Source organism: Myotis lucifugus, unplaced genomic scaffold (assembly GCF_000147115.1).
Source record: "Myotis lucifugus unplaced genomic scaffold, Myoluc2.0 scaffold_20, whole genome shotgun sequence".
Classification (NCBI taxonomy): Eukaryota; Metazoa; Chordata; class Mammalia; order Chiroptera; family Vespertilionidae; genus Myotis; species Myotis lucifugus.
Genome location: NW_005871068.1, coordinates 872727 through 895332, shown reverse-complemented (window position 1 = coordinate 895332; position 22606 = coordinate 872727). Strand labels below are relative to the sequence as shown.

Genomic DNA, 22606 nt, shown 5'->3' with positions numbered 1-22606 from the left:
ATTCTGAAAGTGGAAAAAAATCAAACTTGCCCTTTGTCTTCCTCCAACACCCCCAACCCCCGCTGTCCAATTCTTTCTTCACTGTAAACACTGAACAGCCTTTTCCTGTCTATTGATAAAAATATCTATGGCAATGTTTATCCATCTCAGGAGTATTTAAGCTCTAGGAAATATCCTTGCTAAACCTCTGCATATTCTCATTTCAACAAGGCTAAGCGTTCCCAGAATGCTGCCCTTTTTTTAATGGACTTTATTTTTTTTTATAGCAGACTTAGGTTCACAGCAAAATTGAACAGAAAGTTCACAGATTTCCCATACACCCTCTGCCCTCACACCTGCATAGCTGCCCCATTAACAACATCTGCACCAGAGTGGTACATTTCTTACAATCAATGAACCTACACTGACACATCATCATCACCCAGAGTCCATAGGTTACATTAGGATTCACAGAATGTTGTACATTCTATGAGTTTGGACAAATGGTTCATGACATGTATTCACCATTACAGTATCATACAGAGTAGTTTCACGGCTCTAAAAGTCCTCTCCCTCTTTGTTTCTTGACTAGATGGCAAAAATATTTGTGCACAGCATAACTCAATATGACTCTGAGCGGTATTCCTTGGGCCTGCCTAGTGATAAAAATCACCAGGCTGACTGGTTATCACGAATGTTCAGACTTCACCCTCAATTCACTAAATCAGATCTTGTTGGGGAGGGGCTCAGAAAGCTATAGAGAATCCAGACACCCCAGGTGATCGCTATCATCAGAAAAGTCTCAAAAATACATCTCTAAAGAAAAGATGCTGCTAATTTCAGAGTTTCCCAGCTGCACAGCAGCATCTGTTAAGAATGTAGCAGGGATTGCCTACCCACTTGAGCTCCAGCTCCATCAGAATAACTAGAATTCAAGGTAGGTCCCATTCTTTATTTTCAAAAGCATGGCTGTTAACACTTTCCTCATTTATTCCCTTATCTGGTTGCACAGTACCAGAAACTTTTACAAGGCCTAGCAAGTGTCCACTTCTATTAGGAAATCTTTTTTTCTATTCCTCCACAATGGCCTACCACTGGTCTCCAGTTTGCCTGCGTGCTAGGCGGATCATTTGTGCAAAATGATGGGTTAGAAAGTAAATCTGCTAGGTTACAGGAAAGGATTTGCCTGAGGACATTTGCACACATCATGCACGAACAGAAGGACACATGGCCAATATGGATTTTTCTCCTTTGTGCCTTGAGGGCTTTTCTGCCAACTGTTCCCTGAGGCTCCCCACAGCTCTGCATTCTGCCATAGCCAATGATGGTTTATGGCAAAAATGCGCTGGGCAGCAAGCCATGTGTCTCTTATAGACGGCAATTAGGAGGAGAGAAGGAAAGGCTGAGTTACAAGGTGTTTAAAAATGTAGTTCAAAAAAGAAAAAGTCATCTTATTTTCTCTTACCTGCTGGTGATGAGATCTATGTATTCATCCCAAAAGAGAAACCCAACTTTAGGGTCATTCGGAGTCAACAGCTCAGTCAATATAAAAATCAACCACATAATGTTGAGCATGAAAATCCATTAAAGCAAAAGTCAGGGTTTGGTTTCTTTTTTTTCTTCATAAACTGGAATCCTTACCTTTTCTTTGGCTTTCTTTTTGGTTCCTGCATCCATCCACTCATTTTCCTTCTCCAGCATGTCAATAAAGGCCCAGCGAACACCCTCAATCATTTCTTCCATCTACCAAAAAAAAGAAAAATACCCAAAGATGCAGATAAAAAATCAAGAAGCTTCAGACCAGGTTTTCTAGGCCATAAGAAAGTTCAATGCTAAACATGGTGGGAAAGAGGCTCCTTTCAGCTTGACTCTATGCTCTAGCAACATTACCTTTCCTAGAAAAAATCTTTTCCCCCCACTGCTAGAGATAATTAACCATTTCTTTCCATGAGAACAAGTATTAGCCCATCCTTATCAAGGTTTAATAAGGGTTTGAGAGAGAGAAGCAAAGGCCCATTAATAAGGGTTTGAGAGAGAGAAGTGAAGGCCTGGGCTGTATATTTCAGACAGGTATTGCAGAATTAAGTGAGTGAACAGTTGAAAGAGATACTGTTAACAAAGAAACAGGCGAGGAGAGCTAGCACCCCAAAGTATACACCTCTAATATAAATCACACTTATGTCAGAACCCCAGTTCTTTCCAAATTTAGTGCCAGTGGTTAAACCAAATGTTTGGCTCTTCTCTGTTGTCTTCCTACTCTCCTCTCGACTCCCTTGCAGCTCAAAAAAAGTCTTATGTTATTTCAAATCTCAAATGGTAGGTTTACGGGGTGGGTGCTACTGAAAAGCTCTCTTCTGAAATGCCTGTCCCAAAATGTTTCATCAATGAAACCACACCCATATTCATGATGTGTTTGCCCTGGCTTTTCTTCCAGTGTGTGATTGTGCATCAGCAGAGGGGGCTGGGGGAAGGAGATGCTAACACTTAACTTCAGAGACCCTGCCTGGTTATGGATGTAAACTTCTCGAAATCTCATTCTCCTTCTGAGATGCTCCAGTTTTCTCAACGGGAGACTCAAGAAAGAATACATACTGGGTTTAGCACCAGAATTAAATTTTTCATTTGATATTATGGGGTTGTAAATCCATTTTTAGAATTAATTCTAGAAGGGAAAAGGTTTAGATATTCCCTTGGTTCTATAATGAATTGTCAGCACAAAGCTCAAAACAATTTTTTCCTGTTTAATAAGTTTTCAGCTATGTTTTCAGTTCAATAACAGTTGTAAGGGAACCAGAGCTGTAAATCAGTAGGCTGGGTTCCATCGTATGTAAATAAGAACAAATAGCAGATGGAAAAGGGAGGAGGGACTTCGCAGCTATTTCTTCCCAACTTAGTAAAAACATTAAAAGAGAAATCTCGACTTGGGATTGGGGCATGATAAAAACATGAAATGACAGAAGAGCAAAGACCCTTTAAAATTACTAAATCACTGATTCTCAATCTCGTCTGCACATAGGGATCATTAGGAATAGCTTTAAACAATCCTGAGACCTCAGCATCAGGATTCTGATGGCATTGGTCTATCTGGGTGCAGCCTGGGTGCTGGGAGTTTTAAAAGCTCCTAGGTCCATGGTCGGCAAACTGAGGCTCGAGAGCCACATGCGGCTCTTTGGCCCCTTGAGTGTGGTTCTTCCTAAGCCTTAGGAGTACCCTAATTAAGTTAATAACAATGTACCTACCTATATAGTTTAAGTTTAAAAAATTTGGCTCTCGCCATAACCGGTTTGGCTCAGTGTATAGAGCGTCAGCCTGCAGACTGAAAGGTCCTAGGTTCGATTCCGGTCAAGGGCATGTACCTGGGTTGCGGGCACATCCCCAGTAGGAGGTGTGCAGGAGGCAGCTGATCGATGTTTCTCTCTCATCGATGTTTCTAGCTCTCTATCTCTCCCTTCCTCTCTGTAAAAAATTAATAAAATATATTTTTTAAAAAATTTGGTTCTCAAAAGAAATTTCAATTGTACTGTTGATATTTGGCTCCGTTGACTAATGAGTTTGCTGACCACTGTCCTAGGTGACTGTGCACACAGGGTGGAGACACAGTGTGTGCATCTCCACCTATTTTACAGATAAGGAAATAAAAGTCAAGGCAGTCCATAGTTCCAGCTAGGGAGGGTCAGAGCCAGGATCTCACCACAGTGCTAAATGACAGCCATGAGCTCAGAACTCCTAGAGGTGTCCCTAATAAATCGAGGAAAATGCTAGGGAAACAAAAGGGAACCAAGAGAGATGCATAAGTAAACATTTCAAATAGGAAACCCACACAAGGACGGTGTTAAAACAACAAGGAAGCCTCTAGGGACTGGATCTTTTGCCTGTGCAGCTACCAGCACCCCTAGTCTTTATGACCTCATCATGCAGCAGCTCACATCCTCCAGTCCATCACCTTCACATAAAGAGAGATGCAGTATCTTCCCAAACTAGGAAGGGACAATCAGGATGGAAAGAAGTGAATGGATTGACTTGAGAGGGGTTCAGTGACCAAATTAATGGAATTGTGTGATTCATTTGTATGTGGAGAGGTGATGAAAGTGAGGAGATCAGATTAATTCCCAGATTTCAGGTGGGGGCAACTAAGTGGCTCCTGCTGCCATTTTCTAAGACTGGGAAAGAGAAGGGGCTGGAGACAGAAGCCATACGTCAGTGGGATGAAGAGGGCATGAAAACACGGCAAGTCGGAGAGAAAGCAAAGACAGGGTAAGAGTGCTTGTAGGGTTCAGAGGGGGGTCTGTGGGTTTGGGGTTTTGGGTTTGGGTTGTGTGCATGTTTGTTGCTGCTGCTACTGCTGCTGCTGTGTGGTTGTTGACCATATAAGATGTTTGACTATTTATTTTTTATTTATTTATTTTTTAATGTTGTTTTATTGCTTAAAGTATTACAAAGAGTATTACATATGTCTCCTTCCCCCCCCCTTGACCTTCCCGCGGCCTCCCCTACCCCCCAGTGTCTTGTGTCCATTGGTTATGCTTACATGCATGATATTTGACTATTTAAATAGCAGTGGAAACTCAACAATTAAAAAACAAAACAACAACAAAACAAAACAAAAAAACCTGATTTTAAAATGGACCAAAGACACCTCACCAAAGAAGACATACAGATGGGAAATAAGCCTACGCAAAGATGCTCCACATCCCGTCATCAGGAAAACGCAAACTGAAACAACAATGAGATACCACAATACACCTACTAGAATCCACAACACTGGCAACACCAAATGCTGGTGAGAATGTAAAGGAAAACAACTTTCGGTCATGAGAATACAAATGGTATATTCACTTTGGAAGACAGTTTGACAATTTCTTACAAAACTAAACTTACTCTTACTATATGATGCAGCAATCGTGCTCCTTGGGATTTACCCAAAAGAATGAAAAATTTCTGCCCACACAAAACCTGCACATGGATGTTGATAGCAACTTTATTCATAATTGCCAAAATTTGAAAACAACCAAGATGTCCTTCAGTAGGTATTGAATGAGTAAACTGTGGTAAAGCCACACAATGGAGTATTATTCAGTACTAAAAATAAATGGCTGAGTGGCTCAGTTGGTTGGAACATGGTTTCGGGTTCAATTCCTGACCAGGGGACATACCCAGATTGTGGGTTTGATCCCAAGTTGGGGTGTGTTAGGGAGGCAACCATTCCATGTTTCTCTTTTACATGATGTCTCTCTCTCTCTCTCTCTCTCTCTCTCTCTCTCTCTTCCCCTTCCTCTCTAAAAGTCAATAAAAACATATCCTCGGGTGAGGATTTAAAAAATAAATATGCATATAAATTCTTTGATTGCTCTCTTCCCTCCCCCCTTCCCTTTAAGAATCCTGTCTGTTGCATGTTTCCATGTCTCTCCATCTATTTTGTTTGTCAGTTCAATGGGGGGAGGTGAGAAGGGGAACATCTGTAATGCATCTGTAATACTTTCAACAATAAAGATAAATCTTAAAAATTAAAAAAATACAAAAGTTAAATAAAAATAAGTGAACTATCACATAAGAAAACATGAAAGAACCATAAATGCATATTACTAAGTGAAAGAAACCATTCTGAAGAGGCTATATATTGTATGATTCCAACCATATGACAATCTGGAAAAGGCAAACTATAGAGACAATTTTTTTAAAAAAATCAGTGGTTCCCATGGTTGGGGGTGGGGAGAGAAAATGAATAGGCAGAGCACAAAAAAGATACTCTGTCTGACATTATAATTATGGATATATGTAATTATACTTTTATCCAAACTCATGTAATGTACAACACCGAGTGAACCCGAAGGTAACCTATGGACTTTGAGTGATTATGATGTATCAGTGTAGGTGCATCTTGGGTAAACAAATATACCTCTGTTAAGTGATGTTGATAATGGTAGACTGCATGTGTGGGATCAGGGGGTATATGAGAAATGTCTGCACATTGCTCTCAATTTTATTGTAAATCTAAAACACTCTAAAAATGTTTTTTTTTAATTGAAAAAAATATACTGATTTGACCCAGTGAAGAGGAAAACACTGAAAATATGGGAGTGAAAAAACACATGAATAAACCATGAGAGGGTAAAGGGAACGGTATCCAAAGAATACAGAAGCCCCTTGAACAACACAGGTTTGAATTGCCATGGGTCCTCTTATATGTGGATTTTTAAATGCCATTCCTGGGCATTATGACTATCAAATTAACTAACATTTTAAGCATTTTGCATAAGTTTCCAAAGCTTTCTGTCTGCACACTGCTGATTAGCGTGCCAAATGTAAATAAAAATTGAGGCAAAAAGATTTCAGCCTATTGCCAGGACGAAGAGTAATAAATAGTTGACTCATATGCAGCTTCCTTCTACCTCTTCCTTTCCTTCTTGCCCCTCTCCCCGCCCCCCGCCCTGCACCCCACCTGTGTCTTCCCTAAATATCCATTCTTTGGTAACTCAACACCCTTGTGACCCTCTCATAGATGTCAAAACCCAAGTAATGATAACTTCCCTCTTTGCTTTTCCATGAGCCTCAATACTCTCTGCCCTAGGCCTCTCAGGCACCACCACCCCTCGCCCCAGGCCCCATCACAGGTTCTCAACTTTCTCTTTTTTGTAGACTTTACAGACTTATTATATAAAATTCCTGTGAAATGGTGCTGAACTACCCCAGCAGACTTCAAGAGCAAGGAAAATCTTTGAAGCTGATTAATGTCATTAGCTGGCATGTCAATACAAATAAGAGAAATAATGATTGTAGCATGCTGGAACTACAAAGATAAATCCACTGAGCACTTCTGATTTTTATCTTTAAACTACTCCACAGGATCACATAATAATATCACCTTCAGTCAAGTCATGTTCCCTGAGGCAGCAAAAGCCTGCTATAATTTTAAAATGCATAAAGAGAGAGAAATTGTATTACTTCATCAAACCTTGACCTAATGCTCCAACAAGGCAACATATAATATTAATAGAAATTACTTAAAGTGGAAGTCACAGGGTGAAGTTATCCATAGAAAAATATTTATTTAGAGTCAAAAGTCAAAATATAACATATAAAAATTAACCCAAGTGTTATGATAAAATCGGTCACATTCAGGATAACAGCCCTCCAGGCAAAGCAGCAACTTATTAGGCATCTATTTATTTACGATTTTATGGATCTACACTGTGAAAATACAGTTCATTTGATTGGTCTATGGGCAGTTGTTATTTCTTTACCTCAACCAGTGTTATTTAAAAGTTGGTTCCCCTTCCCATTCTCTGTACCCCAGGATTTTTTCCCATAATGTTCTACATCAGACACTGGTGAATCCACATGCATATGCATGCACCTGTTATGCTTCCATCAAAGGTTTTCTGTAATGAGATTCTTCTATCTTAGTAAATTACAAATTGTCTCACCTGTTATTTCTCTTTTGACCTCTCCTTAACCTTTTTCCCATTACATGGATATAGGAACTTCATGTGTTTTATAGAGTCAAGATGGTCCAATGAATGCATTTGAAGGGACATATGCCAATACAGGCACACCCTGTTTTACTGCGCTTTCCTTTGTTGTGCTTCACAGTTATTGCCTTTTCATCAACATCTCACAGACCCCCCACCAGCAAAAAAAGATTGCTACTTATTGAAAGCTCAGGTGATCATTAGCAATTTTAGCAATAAAGTATTTTTAATTAAGATATGTAACATTGTTTTTAGACATAATATTACTGCATGCTTAGTAGACTATAGTACAGTCTCTAGCAATAAAGACATCCTACGTGGCCAAATCAGATCCTACCTCATAGGCATGAATCCCAAACACTTAAGCCCACACATTCAGTGCCTTCTCTGAGATCTGTTAGACATATAATCAGAATAGAGGTGTGCGGTTAATTGCCATTTATATTTATTTGGATCATGATTTAGATCAAATAAGACCATAGATATATAAGCAAACTCTAAAGTGTTGAAGGGGATCAGAATTTGCAACCCCACAATATGCTTCTTTGGCATAAGGATTACTGTTAAGAAACAGCAGACAAAGGAAAAGCTCTGAAAACTTTTGTAAGAGACATGGACACTCATAAGGGGAATCTTCATTTGTCAGGGTATCTCCCTCTCTTCACTAGGGAGAGGAGGATGACTCAATATCTAGAAATAAGATCTTATCACTAGAGAAGGCAAAGATTTAAATCTGTATTACAATCTTATCTTCATGTACTATGCTTTTCCTGATCACCCCCCATAACTGGCTTCCCTCCCCCCTCAATATCTTTTCTCTTTTGTCTTTAGCTGGGGATGGTATTTAAGGTGGAGGCTTGGTCTATTTTGAAGAGTTACTCAATTGTCCTGGATCTCTCTCATGTATACAGGAGGTGCACATGTTATTAAAATTCTGTTTGTTTTTCTTCTGTTAATATATCTTTTAAGTACAGAAGGGTCTCAGCCAAGAACCTGAAAAGGTAGAGGGAAAATTCATGTTTCCTTCCCTACAATGTTCTGTAAACTTAAAGTTGTTAGTTTTACAATATTGTGTCTCACATATTTTTCACATGATATGATTTCATCTCTCACATAATATAGCAGTTGCTCAATAAATACAAATTGATTTATGCTTTCATAACCTCCAGTGGGTATATAGCTAATAAGTGAAACTTAATCAAATATTGTTTGCATATGCTAAGGTACAACAGTTATCCCAGCAGTTATTCCAGATATAAACTTTAGTGAAAATCAAATGACTCAGTAAGTTAGCCCAGTCCATTCTGAGATTGGTGATTCCAGCATGATATAGGACAAATGGCTAAGAATGGTCTAAATATATATTAATATATCTGGTAGAAATACTCATAGGCTGATAGTGTTATCATTATAATTAGCTAGTTGTTCATATTAATAATAGAACAGATGTGAAGGGAAGCCAGACATTATAAGCATGGCCATCTGGGCAGCTTCACCAGGAAGTTGCAATTTCACATTCCCTGCAGATCACTGGAAGAAGGGGTCCAACAAAGCGGAAGATGAGCACATGTGCCATAAAGTTGAGGTGACGTAGAGTCTAACCTGGGAACAAAGATAATTGTCCAGAGGGGCTGGAGCCACTGCAAGCCCATGAAAAGTTGGCAATACATAATCCCCAAAGGAATTCTCTCTTGTTTCTCTTGTTTCACTCCTGCTTCCTTGCACTCGCCCATGCTCCCTCCATAGCCACGTGACCCTAGAAGCTCACATGCAATGGACTGCAGCTGGGAAAAGAAGCTATCCTGGCCAGATGCTGGACTGGACTATGCAAATATGGAGCAGAGACTCCGGGCATTGGCTTTGATCTTAGCCCTGCTGAAGACAAAATGGGACTTTTTCTATGGCGGGCCGGAGGGAGGTAGGACCTGGTAAACTCAAGAGTTTAATTCCACAGAAATAAAACTTTCCACTATACCGCATCCTCCTATGGGGGCCTCCATAAAATCTTTTCCTCATGGTACCTCAAGAAGCCCATTTCCACTGGCAATTGGTAGAAACACAGAGGACACCCTACCAATTACAGTAGAGTTCTTAAAAAAGAAGAAAAAGAAAAATCTTCAAGGTTGAGTATGTGTATTAATTTTAAAATAATGTAATTTTAATGAAATTCTTAAATAAGACAATGCTGAATAGATTTTCCTCTTTAATAACTTAGAAATTATAAGTAATATCTTAATAAAACCTAACATTAAAAATTCTCCTGCCCTAGCCAGTTTTTCTCAGTGGTTAGAGTATCGGCCCGCAGTCCAAAGGGTCTCGGGTTTGATTCCAGTCAAGGGCACGTATCTCAGTTGCAGACTCGATCCCCAGCATTCCCCAGCATTGGTTGGGGCTCATATGGGAGGCAACCAATCAATGTGTTTCTCTCACGTCGATGTTTCTCTCTATCTCTCCCCCTTACTTCCACTCTTTCTAAAAATCAATGGAAAAAATATCCTCGGGTGAGGAACAACAACAACAACAATTCTCCGGTATCCCCATTGTCTTGATCAGGGCAATGTTCCTTAAGTTATAACCACTTGACTAGTGAATGTGAAAAATGAAAATCATTATCATTAATTTATGTGGCTAGCCCTGAAGAAATAGGCTACAATCTGAGGGAAGTCCCTAAAAGTTTTCTTTCTGACAATTTACTAGAAATAGAGACATTAAATAAATCAATGTACCAATAAATATTAAATATTCATTTACTCATTATTTACATACTCTATTTATAAACTGGGTTTGAACTGATTCTTGATAAAGATATAATAATGGCACTAAAATAAGAAGTAAAGAAGAGACCCATATTGAGGTGGGAGAAGTGGTAAATTCAGAAAAACTAAGGATAGTTAGAAAATGCTGAGGTTTCTAGCAGCCAAGCGAGCTAATAAAACAAATCATACCAGTTTGTCAGGATTAACAAACTTGCATAGCTAGTTTGCAAAAGAAAAATCATGTTGGCAAAAGGAAAAAGGATATCAAGTTATTTGAGCCCCAGACATGCTATAAAGCATGTTAGTTTGGTGGTGCAAAAGTTTAGTGTGTCCTTTTATCAAAAAGCCTGAGACTGCCCTGGCCGGTTTGGCACAGTGGATGGAGAGTCGGCCTGCGGACAGAAGGATCCCAGGTTCGATTCTGGTGAAGGGCATGTACCTTGGTTGCGGGCACATCCCCAATGGGGGGTGTGCAGGAGGCAGCTGGTCGATGTCTCTCTCTCATCGATGTTTCTGACTCTCTGTCCCTCTCTCTTCCTCTCTGTGAAAAATCAATAAAAATATATTTTTTTTAAAAAAAGCCTGAGACTGGGTCAAGGACACATGCCTGGTTGTGGGCTCGATCCTCAGTAGTGGGTGTACAGGAGGCAGCTGATCAATGATTCTCTCTCATCATTAATGTTTCTATCTCTCTCTCTCTCCTTCTCCCTTCCTCTCTGAAATCAATAAAAATACATTGTTTAAAAAAGCCTGAGACTGGGGTGGAGGAAATAAGGAGTAAAATCCTATTTACTGGATATGAACAGATAGGTTGTATTCTAATTTCATAACTCATCTTTTTCTGTTTCCCACTTTCCATATCTGAATGGGAATGGAATAAAGACCAGAATAAGGTTTAGAAGTCAACCATTCTCATAATGATCAGGCCTTGAGCTGTGGGTAAACTCCCCGAGCAAAATAATTCTGCCTGGTCACTTCAAAAATTCAGCTCTGTTGGAGGGCAGAATTGCTTTCTTCCAGTGAATGAATTTCCAGTGCAGGGTCTTCGCAGTCCACAGATCTGATCAGATATGCTTGACAAGACTCTATGTGGCAAAGGCATCAGAGTCCAATGTTAGCCAGAGATGTAGACAACAAACAAGAAAGGTGGACCAAATGTGTTGTCATTGTAGAAGAATACTCAAGACAAAGGCAAGAGTAGTGTCCACACTTATTTCAAGAGAATTCCAATGAGATTTCTAAACTATTTGTTGGGTGTCATTTTATCAAAGGTTGCTTAAAAAGAGCTGTCATAATTGGGGTCTGATTACATTCTTATGATGAGATTTAGTCAGTAGAGAGTTGTGAAACCTGGATCTGTTATGGAAATTATATTTGACTCCTTGAGTAGTTTCATGAGACTCTCCTATGAGCCAGATTTAGCATTAAATGATAGAGCAGGTTCTGAAATGTGGCCAGGGCACTAGCATTAAAAGGATCTTTACCCCAACTGAAAACTACTACATGGGCATGTATAGAGGACTAGGAACAGCAAAAACCCCGGGCACCTTCCTCACTCTCACTTTTTTTTTCTTCACTCTCACTCTTTCTAAGAGAAATTAGAAAGAGATGAGATCTCAGTGCAGAAGAGTTGTCACAGTTTATGCCAGGACTTTGATGATATGAATTATCTCCATATGATTAATCTTAGGCACGACACACAGTAATAACAGTAGCTAACATTCACTGGGCATTTACCATGCACCAGACATTGTGCAAAGCCTTCTATGAAAATTATCTCACTCGGTCCTCACCATAAACCAATGAGGTAGGTGCAGTAATCCCCCTTTATCTACTGTTTCCCTTTCTGCGATTTCAGTTACCTGTGGTTAACCACAGTCCAAAAATATTAAATAGAAAATTCCAGAAATAAACAATTCATACGTTTTAACTTGTGTGCTGTTCTGAGTAGCATGATGAAATCTTATGCTGTCCCACCCAGGATGTGAATCATCCCTTTGTCCAGCGGATCCACACTATGTATGCTTCCCACCCGTTAGTCACTTAGTAGTTGTCTTAGATATCAGATTGGTGATGAGAGAGAGAATATTCACAAAACTTTCATTACAGTATATTGCTATAATCGTTCACTTGCTCACTTGCACCTCTGCTATCGCTATGAGAACATGGCCAGGCTGGCCAGGCTGAAGGAAGTAAAACACCTGGAGCAGAGCCGAGTCATCCAGATCACCTCTGCTGAAGCCAACCTAGACCAGCCAACACCCAGACACTCGAGAAGCCTGCCAAAATAAGCAGAGTTGCCCTTGCGAACCCAACTGACTCCAGCTATATCAGCAATAATTGTTTACTGGTAAAACCCACAGAGGTTTTGTGATTGATCATTATGCAGCATTACTATAGCAGCAGAAACTCATGTACCATTTATACAGGAAGACAGAGGTACAGAGATTAACTAACTTGCCCAAATTAATAAGAGTAGAGCTGGGATATGAGATGCTAATGCAACTTTGCAGAAAATCGGATGCAATTTCTATATGTCAATATAACTATATTTAAAGACCTTTAAAATTCAAATCCCAGAGAAACTGATCTTGACATTGTAGCTGATACCACTGACTAGACACACAGAAACAGGCACACTTGGTGCCAGAGAGGATATCCTTCCGTTGCTTGACTTGTGTAGAACGGCTATCCTGAGACCAGCCCTCATGAATACCAGCATCTGCAAGGAACGAAGAACCCCTCCGTATCAGAGCACTGCTATAATGAATGACACTGACTTTCATGTGACTTCTGCCATCAACGTTAGAGTTACATCTCATTTCCTCAACCACTGAGAGAAACAGTGAGTGGGGGAATGGGAGAACTTGAATATTAATTGCAGGACATCAATTCAATTATCTTGGTTCACTAATGAGGTGGACTCCTAGTGTATGGAGGTTGCAAGTTCAAACTCCACCACTGCAATTGGACCCATGTGGGTACTTAAGTCTTCGGCACCAGCTGCAGCAGTATGGGGTGGGAGGAGAAACCTGTTCTTGAAATAAGAATTACTACAGGAATTGCTCACCAGAGCAGCTCGGAAACTTGGAAGCTACTGTAGGTCATCTATTTCATTACTTGAGGACATGAACAATGTCTTTATCATAAAGAGAAAAGAAGAATAAGCTACTAGAGTACAGGAAACATTAGTGAATTGTTTTACACAGTAAGTAAAGTTTTAATTCTTCACTCAGTAAAGTCTGTATCTGAAGTGTAATAAAAGGTTTGTTCCTCGATAACTAGATTAACCTTCTGTATACAGAATGTTTTAATGTATAAGAGACCAGTGACTTTAGCTTTGATTTGAGGGTTGACAAAGACTCTCTCCTTGACTAAACTTTAGCCAGATTCCTCTAAGCCAGCGGTTCTCAACCTGTGGGTCGCCAACCTGTGGGTTGCGACCCCTTTGGGGGTCGAACGACCCTTTCACAGAGGTCGCCTAAGACCATAGGAAAACACATATATAATTACATATTGTTTTGTGATTAATCACTATGCTTTAATTATATTCAATTTGTAACAATGAAAATACACCCTGCATATCAGATATTTACATTATGATTCATAACAGTAGCAAAATTACAGTTATGAAGTAGCAACAAAAATAATTTTATGGTTGGGGGTCACCACAACATGAGAAACTGTATTAAAGGGTTGCGGCATTAGGAAGGTTGAGAACCACTGCTCTAATCCCTCTTCTTTTTTTCTTTTTCTTTTTTTAAAATATTTTTTAATTGATTTCAGAGAGAGGAAGGGAGAAGAGAGAGATAGAAACATCGGTGATGAGAGAGAATCACTGATCGGCTGCCTGCTGCACACCCCCTACTGGGGATCAAACCCGCAACCCGGGCATGTGCCCTTGACTGAAATTGAACCTGGGACCCTTCAGTCCACAGGCCGACGCTCTATCCATTGAGCCAAACCAGCTAGGGCTAAGCCCTCTTCTTTCTTAGGCCTTGACCTTGTCCTCCATCCTGTCCTGAGCAGCATACATATCTATTTGGTCAAACTCCTCAAAACCTGCCCCCCTTGCTATCTGAGCACTCTGGCCTGCCTTCAGCAAAAGTCCCCTGATCCTTGATGTCTCCTCTTAGTAATTTTCCATCCATTGATCCCCTCAATATGCTGGTTGGCCATAAATCCCCAGCTGTTTAATCCAATCTCTCTCCCCTACTGTGAGAGTCTTCACACCTTTTGCAATAGTCCTGAATAAAGTCTTCCTTAGCATTTTAACAAGTATCAGAATTTTTTTTTTCTTTAACAGGGTTCACCCTATAACAAAAACACAGAAAATTTGAGGGAACAGCAAAAAAACAAAAAAAAAAAGAAGAAGAAGAAAAAATGCCTATTGGCTGAATTGAGTATATGAATAAAGATAAGTAGTTTGGGACACTATCATGAAATAAAATGATATGGTTTAATAACTTGCTTCAGCGAAAATGTTTAAATGGGAGCTCCAATTTCACTGAATTTTCTAGAAATGACAGTTAAAGCAGAAAGATCGTCTGTGGATTGTTTGTTGTTTTTTGCTTCAACGCTTAATAGAAAATTGTTCTTGGACAATTTCACATTTGCCTTAGTAACTAAAGAATGGTAAACATTTTAAAAAGACTTTTTGATGAAAAATCTTACAGAGCTTAGGTCACCATGCCAAATATCAAGGATCACTCCTCAGAATGATATATGTAGAAAATACTGGAAATTGAACTCAGTGTGTGGACTGAGCCAAAAATATACCTAGAAAGTTGCTCTTAGATGAATTTTCTGATATCCAACTTATTTCTTATTGTTTCTTCTGAAAATGATGGAACATAAAAATGCAATGTCCACTGGTTAGACTTGAATTGATTAAAATTTCAACTGTATTTGTCTTTAAAATATTGAAATACTAGAGGCAAAATCTATTCCAGCTGTTTCTTATCTCTAAAATACTAAGAAATAGAAAAATGTGTCTTTTCTTTTTATAATATATTAATATATGAATAAGTAATATCCTGATAAAGGTGAATTAATTATTTAAAAAGCTGCCGAATCTTCTCATTATGACAGGTCTCTCCATGCCAGTCATGAAAATGGTGAAAATTCTAGTGTTTTGTTTAGAGAGAAGCAAGGGAATAGAGCACTGGCTTAAAGCTAGATCATCTGGGCTTAAAACCTACATAAACCATTTTCAGGCTGTATGTTCTTGGGAAATTTACTCTCTGAACCTCCATTTCCTCATCTGGAAAATGGAGGCAGTAATAGCAGTTATAGGTCCATTGTGAGGATTGCATGAGTTAACATATGGAAAGCACTTAGAAGAGTGCCAGACATTCAGTTAAACCTCAGTAAAAGTTAACTACTTTATTGCCACTGCCATGTTTTTTTAAAACATTATAGCCTGACCATCACAGTCACACTAGACCCTGGAGACCATCCCTTCCCAGCCATCTCTGGAATCTTCACCTGCCCTCCATGGATGTGGATATCTATGTGGGAGCATTTATTCAAATATTACAGATATCAATTCTCAATAATAAAAAGGAAATGGAAGAGGAAAATTACAAGTAATAACTTTAGAAATCCCTCTTCCCCCCATGTACACACATACCCCTCCCTAATCCTCTCTCCAGTCATGTAGAGGTCATGAACATACAGAACAGGGTGTGTCACAGTGGCACTGGAGCAACATCTCTATTTACAGTGACAATGCATCGTGGATTCACTAAAGGAGTCCCACTTTCATACCCTATGTATAACTTTCCACACAATGTGTTAAATATTCAGCTAATATGCTATATTTTAAAATTATGCATGATCTTCAACTAAATAACAAAAAGTTAAAGAAGTTCTCTGACATACAAGGTCCTGATTTGGAGTTCTGAAGATTAGAGAGAGAATGTTAGTGTTTAAAAGCACAACATTGTATTCCCCAGGATATATTAAGTTTGGCTTCCAAAGTATTGACCAAGATTTAAAATGTGGGAGTTTTCACATAAAAATCCATATTTCTGACTTTCCTAAAAAAAAAAAAAAAAACACTCCAGAATCCTTGCAACCCTCGATGGGCATCTGCATGAAGACAGCCAGAGCTGGGCCGTGGGTAGCACATGCACGCCTCTCCACCACTATTGTGTCCCAGACACCGAGCCCCAGAGACAATTACCATTCATCGTTGGACTTGCCCTGGTTTTTGCTGATACCCAGCCAGCTTCACTCATGTATGTTAGTTAATGTTCCTAATTGACTGTGAGGGTATTTGAGCTTGGATCCTCTGGCTTCTGATTGAGTCATTTGCACCTCCCAGGCACTAAACATCTTTTAACTTGCAGACTCCACCCAACCCAGTCCCTGATCCAACAAGAACCAAGCCTCCAAGATGCTTACATCAGAGTAGGGTCTGGAATTCCTCTCCTCCTCTAAGCTGGTATGCCAGAGAACCTGAAACATCCTCATCAAGTAGCAGCTTGGCTCCCACTCCTATTCCCAGGCCATGAATCCTGGTATTGTTTGAGTCCTTCCCTGCTGATGTTAGAGTCCTCCACGAAACCTAGCAGGTCAGGAACCAAGGACCTCACCTTCCCAGTCCTGGCTACTAGCACCTGCTCACCCAGGGATGAGCTCTGCTACACTAACTCACGAGATCCCTCTACAATTCTTTAGATCAGTGGTTCCCAAACTTATTTGGCCTACCGCCCCCTTTCCAGAAAAAATATTACTCAGCCCCTGGAAATTATTTTTTTTTTAATTTTAATAGCAGTTACTCATCGCCCCCAAATGCACCTGTGGCCATCACCGCCCCCCTGGATCGCTACAGCGCCCACCGGGGGGCGGTAGCGCCCACTTTGGGAATCACTGCTTTAGATGGTCACTGTTCAATATGGTAACCACATGTCCAATATAACAGCCATACATGGCAATTGAAATGTGGCTAATCCAAACTGAGATGTGCTACAAGTATAAAATACATATGGGGTTTCAAAGACTTAGTATGAAATGAAGTATATAAACTATAACACTATTAACTTTTATATTAATTACTTGTTGAAATGCTCTCTCCCAAACTCTATGATAAAGGGTGCCAACCAGAAGCAACCCTGTCATTAAGAGGCTATAGAAACAGAAATACTGAGAAGCAGGAAGTCCCTTGGAGAAACCTAGGTACCAGTTTTCCAAGGAAAACTAGATATTTGGGGGGTGAGGGCCTGGAGGCCCTCACACAGGGTTTGGGACAGTCCATTTAAACCAATTTGAATCAGGGAAAAGTTTCAATGATCTGAAAACTGAAGAGGTTCCTTGTATTAATGCAATGGACTTTCATAAATGAAGTACTGCTGTCCAACTCAGCAGCCTGCCCTGCTCACGTGAATCACCAGGACAGGGTTTTTTAGTGGTTACCTGCAAATGAATGATGTGAAAGCCTTGCTGCTCCAAGTATGATCCCTAGAATTGCAACATCAGCATCACTTGGGAGCTTGTGATGCAAATTCTTGGGTCTTACCCCAGACCCAAGTTAAAAAGATCCTTGTTAAATGCAATGAGATCCTCCTGTGATTCCTGTACAAATCAGAGTTTGAGAAGTACCTGAAGTTTAACCTTCTGACTGTGTTCATTTGCTTAACAACAGATTTTTGTAAATAAAACAAAGGCAGCCTTCCTTCTAAGTTAGAGTCTCTGGAATTTGTCCCATTGGGGATCTTTCTGTTTTTCTTTGGGCTGTAGCTAATAATAAAAAATATTTTTCATGTAAATAAATCAGTACTTCCAGGTAGTTCTTGGATGGGAGCCCTGTAGCAGGGTATAAAAAGCCAGATATTTCTCATGTAAGTTTCCAATTTAAGTTTTCCCTGAGGCAAACAGCTTCAGCGTAAGGGATGCAAATAAATTTATGCAAAATAAATGAGTATCTATGTTAACTATCACACTACCTCCATGGCCATGTACATCAAAATAAGGGGGGGGGGTAGGAATGCCAAAATCTACTTTGTTTTAGAATGTCACACTCTAACACATGAAAATGGAACTTTCACACCAAAACTGAGAAAAACAAATTAATCCACATACCTTTCATATTACTTAAAATTCTTCTACTGCCAAAAAAGTCCCACTATATAAAAAAAAACACCCCCATTGTCCCTTAATTGTTTTTATATCCTTCCAAGAGGTTATGTTACCACTGTGATTATCTGATAAATTTCAACCCATTTACTCCAACCAAGGAGTGAAAGAAAGCACACAATGGGAATATTGAGTATTTTGAAATAAGATATTAATTCTTCAGTGGAATTATTTGCAAGAAGAGGACTTGTAGGTTCAAATATAAAATCTCAAACATGGCTTAATTCTCCAAAGTATCAAAAGACATAAAAAATCCAGGTAAATGTATTTAGATTTATGGCATTCCAAAACGAACTTCAACACATAATACATAGTTATGCATTACATATCAACACATAATACCAACCAGTTGGTATTATCATGTAGCAGCCCATAATACTAACCATGTGAAATAGCGTAACAGACTTTCTTTTCTCTTTGCCTTTAAATTCAAGCTGCTGTTTGCCTTTAAATTCAACCTGCATCCAAGCTGCTCATATATTTGTATATGGTTGACTATAATGTACTGTTATTAGTGAAGGGGAGCAAAATATACCACCCCAAAATATGCCTCTTTGTCAGAGTAATTATTTGGGGCTGATTAGTTTTGAGAGGCCCCAGACACAAGAGAAGCTCTAAAGAGAGAAGTTACCTTTTTGTGAGAGAAATTAATGTTTGCAACAAAAACCTCCATTATAAGGGTGTCCGCCTCTGTGTACCAGGAAGAAAAGGATGACTAAGTCTCCAGAAACCCTTATCACTAGAGAAGGCACAACAACCTTACCTTCCTTTACTGTGCTTTTCCTGGTCACCTCGCATAACTGCCCCTCCCACTCCAACATCTTTTGTCTTTAGCTGGGGATGGTATTTAAGGTGGTGCTTTGGGCTATTTCCGGGACTTAATATTTCTGGGTCTCTCCCATGTACTAGTATACAGGAGGTGTACATGTTACTAAACTTCTGTTTATTTTTCTCCTATTAACTGGTCTTTGATTATGGGGGATCTTAGCCAAGAACCTAAAAGGATAGAGGGAAAATCATTTTTTCCTCCCTTACATTAGTTAATCATGCCTAGATATTTTGCTTCATGCCATTTGTAATAAATATTTCTTCACAGCCCTAGCCTGTTTGGTTCAGTGGATAGAGCGTCGGCTTGAGGACTGAAGGGTCCCAGGTTCAATTCCAGTCAAGAGCACATGCCCAGGTTGCGGGCTCAATCCCCAGTATGGGGCGTGCAGGAGGCAACCAATCAGTGATTCTCTCTCATCATTGATGTTTCTATCTTTCCCTCTCCCTTCCTCTCTGAAATCAATTTTTAAAAAAACATATTAAAACAATACACAGCTTCCTCCAATGCAGCTGAAACAGATGAACAAGAACACACTGCCAAGGTAAGGAATCTCTTTAAATGTATGACCTTCAAACTCACCTCAACCTTTACTGCCTCCAGGCAGCCATACTGCATTTCCTCAGTTTTCTCATTCTCCCACTCCCCTGGACAACTATTTCACACCTTCTCCTCTCCCCACCAACCTTCAAATAACTGTCCTAAACTCAAAATTTATATACCCTCCTGCCTCCTTGACATCTTCACTTGGAAGTCTAATAAATCTCAAATTTGACAGGGCCAAAACTAAACTCCTGATCTCCTCTTCCAAACCTGGCCTTCCCACAGTATTCCCCTTATCAATTAACAACTCCATACTTCCACTTAATCAAACTCAAAGCTCTTACTCTCAGATCCCTCACGATCTTTCAGCAATCAACTCTACACTTCTGAATATATTCAGAATCCACCCCCTTCTCACACTCCTACTGCTACCACCTAGTTCAAGCCACTTTCATCTCTGGCCTAGTGCCTCCAGCAGTCTCCTAACTCCTCCCTGCTTCTATCCTTGATGCCCTATAGCAGTGATGGCGAACCTTTTGAGCTCGGCGTGTCAGCATTTTGAAAAACCCTAACTTAACTCTGGTGCCGTGTCACATATAGAAATTTTTTGATCTTTGCAACCATAGTAAAACAAAGATTTATATTTTTGATATGTATTTTATATATTTAAATGCCATTTAACAAAGAAAAATCAACCAAAAAAATGAGTTCGCGTGTCACCTCTGACACGCGTGTTATAGGTTCGCCATCACTGCCCTATAGTCTCTTCTGAACAAAACCGCCAGGGTGATCCTCTCAACATAAGTCAGGTGACATCAGGCCTCTGCTTAAAAGCCTGCATTCGATCTCCACTTCACTCAGGGTAGAGCCAACATTCTTACAATGACCTACAGGCCTTACAAAATGCCACCATCCCTATTACTGCTCTGACCTCAGAGTCTATTTCTCTCACCTTCATTCCTCCCACTCCAGTCTTGTGGACCTCCCTGCTATTCCTAGATCTCTCCAGGCACATCCCTGCCTTATGGCTTTTGCTGTTCCTTCTGACTAGAACACTGTTCCCCCAGATAGTTGCCATACCTAATTTCTCACCTCCTCCACATCTGTGACAAATGTCATCTTCACAGTGAGGTTTTCCTTGACCATCCTATTTAATCCTACAACACAATCCATACACCCACACCTTCTAGCATGCCTGATTCCTCTTTACCCTAGCTCCTTTCTCATTTTCCCAGAGTTATTGTCATCTTCTAACACACCTGTTAATTTACACATTGTGTTTTCTATTGTCTATCCCCTTCCATTTGGATGTCAACTCAGTGAGGTCTGCTTTGTTTTCGTATGTATCCCATGGCCTAGAACAGTGTCTATATTCGGCATATAACAGGTATTCAATAAATCTTTTTTGACTGAATGAATGAAACTAAACCTCACCTCTTATTAAATGTATTTGGCTGGGCCATTAATGCCAGTGCATCAATTACAAACAGCCAGGGACCATAGGTACCTAGAAATTCATTACACGGTTCTTTCCACTTTCATATGTTTAGAAATTTCCAAAATAAAGGGTTTCTTTTTAAGTTTATGAAAAAAATAGACACAACGTGTTTTCTGTGAGATAAGTGTCACACCCCTTTATTTTTTAGAAAACAGTATAAGGAGAGAAGAAAAAAACCTGCATCTTATTTTTAAGCCACTTTAAAATTGTTAAATAAAATTGTTAAATATATTGCAAATCACTCCATCTCTGGGCCTCTGGCTTCCTCATCTCTAAAACAGAGAGTCCTGACTGGAAAAACCCCTACCTTTTGTAATTACAACAGTTCAAATATCCAATCATAAAATTATCTAGGCCCTTTTTTTCCTAAGCATAGACTTCACACATTTAATTTCTCCAGGGGAACTTCTGACTCTATGTGGCTTGATTTCAGACTTTTCTCAGTACTAAATTTTCTTCATTTTCATGATTACGTTCTGTGTTTGAGTTTTTAGTCAATATGAAACTGATAGCAGCCTGTTGGCCATATCCATGTCAGATCTGGTTAGCTGCCATTGGCTTTGAGTTGGGGAGCAGCACTTACCATCTCCTTCTTATCTTCCTGGAAGTGCACATCCACAAACATTTTCCCAACAACATAAGGGAGGGCACTTTCGATAAAGTTTACACATTTGTCCCATTGAGGCAACAAAGTTGTCGTCCCCTGGATTACCTGTGGGAGACAATCAATCCAGATTTAGTTTCACTTGGATGAAACCTATGGCTGAAAAAAAATCAACAACCTGAAGAAAACAGTCTATGAAACAGTGTACATCCCACCCATATACATGTGTCTGATAGTAGAGCCAAAGGTAAAATCAGATGAAGAAAAAATTCTGCTTGGCAAAGGATCTAAATAGACACCTTTCAAAAGAGGACATTCAGAAAGCCAAGAGACATATGAAAACATGCTCAAAGTCACTACTCATCCGAGAGATGCAAATCAAAACAACAATGAGGTACCATCTCACACCTGTCAGAATGGCCATCATCAACAAATCAACAAACGACAAGTGCTGGAGAGGATGTGGAGAAAAAGGAACACTTGTGCACTGCTGGTGGGAATGCAGACTGGTGCAGCCACTATGGAAGGCAGTATGGAGGTTCCTCAAAAAATTGGAAATGGAACTCCCATTTGACCCTGTGATCCCACTTCTAGGAATATATCCCAAGAAACCAGAAACACCAATCAGAAAGGATATATGCACCCAGATGTTCATAGCAGCACAATTCAACATAGCTAAGATCTGGAAACAGCCTAAGTGCCCATCAGTAGATGAATGGATTAGAAAACTGTGGTACATCTACACGATGGAATACTATGCTGCTGTTAAAAAGAAGGAACTCTTACCATTTG

The 22606-nt window shown here is 39.7% G+C and overlaps 1 protein-coding gene across 1 annotated transcript in view; it reads right to left on the bottom strand.

The window, feature by feature from the left end:
• Positions 1 to 22606, bottom strand: part of PHEX (phosphate regulating endopeptidase homolog X-linked) — a 188492-nt gene that overhangs the window by 102238 nt on the left and 63648 nt on the right. The window contains exons 11-12 of the mRNA XM_023751320.1: positions 21794 to 21922; positions 1621 to 1722 (exon numbers count right to left, since the gene is read on the bottom strand). Coding sequence (XP_023607088.1) covers positions 1621 to 1722; positions 21794 to 21922 — 231 coding nt within the window. The remainder of the gene's footprint in view (positions 1 to 1620; positions 1723 to 21793; positions 21923 to 22606) is intronic.